Below are 5,383 nucleotides of genomic sequence, written 5' to 3'. Positions count from 1 at the left end.
CCTTACTTGTACAAGTTTCCTCCAGAAGAAGAACACAAGCTAACGGATGGTGTACTGGTTAGCCGAGAGTTGGGTGCAATCCTGATCGTCCGATATCAAGATTGAGCCTTGTTGGCCACAATGCACTATATACACCCCGCGGCGTCTCCCTTTCCATGATCGTTTTTGTTACACATGGAATTTCGAACTGTGTCGTACCGCTTCTGTGTTGCACCATTCAAGTTGGCCTTACTATCCTAGATAGCCCTTGTGTTGAGCTTTTTATCGCGCCCTAAAACTGTTCTGGACACTGAGTGCAATTCTTCGCCTTCCTTAGGTGGCCCGCTATTGGCCCCTTTACCCTAGTCTCGTAAAATCCACGCCAGCACGCCCAAGCTTGGGCAGCGGTGAGTGACCAGCCTGAGAATGACGTCGTGCACACGCCACCCCGGATCTTTGTAAGCAGAGATCAAACTCTGTTTGTGTATTTAACCATTTGTTTTTCTGTCTGTTGGACAATACCAGCTGCTGACTTCGACATCACTGCTGCGACAGAACGCTCCTGCTTGCCATAGTGCAGAGTTAAGAATTTGGGTCCTTGAGCTAAGCACTTGGGTCCTCATGGATTCCCACAACAATGTGTCGATAGAGGCCGCCCCCTTCATCAATTTTAGTGCTTCCTCTCTCATATCCACATCCTTGGTGGCTCTCGTAGGGGCTCTTCTTCTTGCGAAAGTTGTGCAGAAAATGAGACTCAAGCTCCCCCCAGGCCCCTTTGCTTGGCCCATTGTTGGCAATTTTCTTCAACTGAGGACAGGGCTTACCCCTCAAACCCTGGCAGCAGTCGCCAAAAAGTATGGTGATGTCTGCTTGTTGCAGATGGGCCAAAGAAAAGTACTCGTCATCTCCTCCCCAGCTATGGCTAAGGAAGTACTTCAGACCCAGGGCGTCGAGTTTGGCTCTCGCGCTCGCAACCTCGTCTTCGACATGACCACCGGCCACGGACAGGATTTTGTCTTTGCAGATTATGGTGAACATTGGAGGAAGATGAGAAGAATTGCCACTGTGCCATTCTTCACTAATAAGGTTGTTCAGCAGAGTAGACTTGCTTGGGAACAGGAGATTGGGCAGGCAATTTCTGAGATCACGGCAATGCCTGAATCGACAACCTCCGGCATCATAATAAGAGACAGGCTTCAACTCATGATGTACAATATTATGTACCACATGATGTTTCGACGGAGATTTTCTGGGCTTGATGATCCTCTCTATGTGCAACTGATGAAGCACAATCGTGACAACCATCACCTTGCGCAGAGCTTCAAGTATAACTATGGTGATTTTGTCCCCTCTTTCAAGCCCTTCCTCAGAGGCTATTTGAAGGATGTGTGGGCAGCCAACCAACGTCGTCTGGTCTTTCTTCGAGATGCCTTTCTCAATGAACGCAGAAAGTGAGTGATTGTGTAATTATGGATGTTGATGTCGCAGTGGGCTGCATTGATAAATAAGTGGAAGAAAGAGTGCTTGTTGTAAAATTGTTCTGTGATTAGACGTGCGTGAAGCCGGGTTCATAGGCATGCTCCCTTTTTTTTCCCAAGCAGAAAACAGATAAGTGTGTTCTTTCGTGTTTGCGTTTGGTTGCTTGGTTTGTTTGTGTGTGTGTGGTCATGTCTCTCATTTTGGGCTATTCTTGGATTCATGTGTAGTCAAGCCACTGATTAGTTGCATATGGAACTGCAGGCAAACTGGACAAAAGATTGGAGTAGACTTCTTCTTGGATGCTCATTTGAAAGGGGAGATCAGTGAGAGCAGTGTGCTCTACCTTGTTCAAAACATGAATGTTGCAGGTATGTTTCTTGATTCGTATCGCTCGATGAAAAGGGTAGGTACCACGAATGGATGTGTGCGCACGTCCGTGCAACTGATGAAACGTTCGGTTGGCTGTACGTTCCTTTGTCGAAAGCTTTTCACCTTGGATAGATGGTGCTTGCCTGCTTGTGTGCTTGCATGTGTCTGTGTATGCACTCACATGTATGCATACATTGTTTGGCTTGGAGTACCTATTGCTAGAGGTAAGACACACAAATTTGATGCCTTGTCTTTCTCTAAGAAAATCTGGTTGCTACCTTGATGCCTTTTCTTCAGCTATAGACACCACTCTCTGGTCCACAGAGTGGGGAGTTGCAGAGCTTGTGAATAATCCGCGCATCCAGAGGAAGATAATAGATGAGTTGGATAATGTCTTGGGTAAGGGAGTGCCCCTCACAGAGCCTGACCTACCACGTCTCCCTTACTTGCAAGTGAGTATAAACACCTTTTGAATACAAAGAATGGATCAGGAAGCAAGCGGGTCGATCCCATCACGTTCTTTGCTTGCATTCTGGATGTCATATGCATATGCAATGTGAAAATTTCTCTTGTTTGAATGCTTGCAAACGTTTCTAGATCAATGGATATAGGACTTCTGTTAGCCCTGGCTCATGGCTTCTCTGCTTGCAGGCTATGGTGAAGGAGATTTTGAGAGTGCACATGGTGGTTCCCTTGCTTTTGCCGCACATGAACTTGGAAGCAGCAAAGCTTGCGGGATATGACATACCGGCGGGGTGCAGAGTGTTGGTTAATGCATGGGGTATAGCAAATGATCCACGATATTGGGACAAGCTGGAAGAATTCAATCCGGACAGGTTTCTCGACAACAATGTTGAGCTGAATGGAAATGATTTTCGATTTATCCCATTTGGGTCTGGCCGAAGGAGCTGCCCTGGGAGCATCATTGCTTTGCCATTGTTGGGGCTTGTATTGGGTAAGCTGTTGCAAGCATTTGAGATTCTTCCTCCTCCGGGTGACAACAAGGTCGACTTGAGCTCGGTCGGCAGCCAGCTGGGCCTGACCATTGCCAAGAGGTCTAGGGTGGTCATGAAGCCGAGAGGCATGTAAGAGGAAGCCTCATACAGAGGTACTAAATAAGAAAAATTCTTTGATTACTACTCATAGATAGAGTATAATACCTCAAATGGAGTAATCAAAGCATATTCAAGATATGAACCAGAGCTCTAATACAACTGATAGGATTAATGCTATGCTAACTTTCTACTATGAATGAGAACTTTCTTCACTACTTGAGCTGAATAACAAGGGGTTTATAGATGGAACATGACATTATTGTCTCAACAGGGATGGAGCTGCAAGAATAGAATGAATGTTGTGCCTAATTGGAATTTTGATAAGCCGAAATCACGTTACACATTGTTGCATTCATAATGTCCATTCATAACTTGTTATGTCTTTGCATTTGCAATCCAATATCGTCACACCGGTCTTTGTTTGTAACCTTCAAATTACAAGTCCAGGGCTGTTGTGTAGATGCAACTGTCCATGTGCAAGTAAAATCATGCCAAATTGTCAATCAAAGGCTGTTGATAAAGGTGCCTTGATTGGTAATTCTTTGGTCGACATCGATATTAGCGGGTTATGGTGGTCATTCCTTCTCAATGATGCACACAATTATGCTAAAGAGTGTCTATAGTGTCAAACTTTGGGACAACCCACTCAATTCTATGGATTAGATGGTGGAGCATCCATTACTGCCACTAGAACCTTCTTAAAAGTAAGGTTTGGATTTTACGGGGCCAATCAAGCATAGGGTGAAAAGGAAAAGTAGCGGATATGTACTTGTGGACAGGGATTGTGCCACGAAATGGGTGGAAGCAATTGCACTTAGGCATAATATGGGAACTAGTTTGGCAATGTCCCTATATAAGAACCTTATGACTAACTTTAGATGCCCTCTGGAATTGGTGTCTAATCAAGGCACACATTTTATGAATTTAGTAATAGAGGATTTAACATGTGCACATATGGTGGTGCACAAGATATCTACTCCACATCACCCACCGACGAATGGACCACTCGGAAGCTCTAATAATGTGTTGCTCAGGATTTTGAAGAAGATAACAAAAAGGATTGGGACAATAAGTTTGATTTTTGTTTATGGTCTTCTTACGACTATATTTAAGGTAGCAACATGGATGACTCCATTTAGACTGCTGAATTGGTTGGAAGTGGTTGTGCCAATGAATATCTAGTCTCTAGTTTGACGATCTCAGCCCAACACAAACAATGACCATAAGATTTTATTAAAAACAGGCAGAATTATCTCTACAGCTGGAAGAAGATAGGGTTATCAATGCACACACGCATCAGAGCTTATGCAGAGAAGAAGAGAGACTTGTTTAATAGACGAGTAATTTTCAAAGAAAGAGATTTGGTCCTGCTATATAACTCAAAGATAGGCCAACATCTAGGAAAGTTAAAGCTGTGTTATATAGGTCCTTACAAGACCTTCAAAAAGGGAGATTCGATCCTACTATACAACCACATCTAGGGATTAGATTAGGAACTACGCTCCCTAGAACAATAGTTCTAGATGTTTGAGATCCCATTCATCCTGTAGCTCCAATCCTTGCAACATATGTATGTCCTTGAGACTGATTCAATCATGTTCTTCCCACATTTAGTGTCTAAAATCTTTGTAGATTGGTATCTAATGCCCGCGGTGTGATCATAGTTGACTATAGGTAGTATGTAGAGATGGGAATTCTAATTTTCCCAGCTCAATTGGATCAACAGTCTTATACTCTCATCCATACTTTTCTACCATCAAGACTTGTACTCCTTGAGCGTCTATATACGTGAATATGTAGAGGTTTTTGTGGTCTATTAACTTTCTAGCATTGGGCTCTACACACTTTATAGAAGTTATGTTGATCCCCATTTATGAACATATATAAGCTAAGCGTAATCCATCGGGACTCTCATTGCTTCATTTATCTTAATGAATCTGGCATCGAGTTTATTGATTAGAGGATGGTTCTCATTCTCATCAAATTTCTACTTTCTTGTCAAACCCACACTTGAAAGTGTTGCGAGATTTCTTGTTGTTTTCATATATAACATATCTCTCAACCTTGGCGGTGGATAATTAATTTGACATGGTTGAGGCTCACTCGATACTCTCAAGATAGTTCTTTGCTAGCTCACATTGACATAGTGCAAACAATACATCTTTGTCCCATGTCAAGTTTTTAATCAGTTAGGATATGGTGGCTCTCAGGTCTTAGGATACCTATTTTGGACACCCTAAAAGCTTGGAATTGAGAATTGTATTTAAAAATTGCTTTAAACTGCTGGTGGCTCTCAGGTGTTAGGACATCTATTTTGGACACCCTAAAAGCTTGGAATGGGAATCCTATTTAAATATGGCTTTAAAATATGGGTGTCTCTTATTTTTCACAAGTTTTTTTATTAGCTATGCCTGACTCAATTTGGAGTTTGTGTATCAAAAGTTAAAGAAACTTTGGTGAAATGTACTTGAAACAACACTCAAAATAGTTTTAAAACTAAG

General features: G+C 42.7%; 1 protein-coding gene across 1 annotated transcript; it reads left to right on the top strand.

The window, feature by feature from the left end:
• The first annotated feature begins 351 nt into the window (after positions 1-351).
• LOC147445503 (trans-cinnamate 4-monooxygenase-like) lies at positions 352-2,968 on the top strand. The gene is made up of 4 exons (XM_086526049.1): positions 352-1,430; positions 1,720-1,826; positions 2,125-2,279; positions 2,479-2,968. Exons 1-4 carry the CDS (start codon positions 601-603, stop codon positions 2,914-2,916), a joined length of 1,530 nt encoding a protein of 509 aa, XP_086382175.1. The 5' UTR covers positions 352-600; the 3' UTR covers positions 2,917-2,968.
• Positions 2,969-5,383: the final 2,415 nt, after the last annotated feature.

This window comes from Adiantum capillus-veneris, chromosome 12 (assembly GCF_014529385.1).
Source record: "Adiantum capillus-veneris isolate H3 chromosome 12, ASM1452938v2, whole genome shotgun sequence".
In the NCBI taxonomy this organism is placed as follows: domain Eukaryota; kingdom Viridiplantae; phylum Streptophyta; class Polypodiopsida; order Polypodiales; family Pteridaceae; genus Adiantum; species Adiantum capillus-veneris.
Note: the sequence above shows the minus strand (reverse complement) of the source record. Positions and strands in the feature narration are given on the sequence as shown.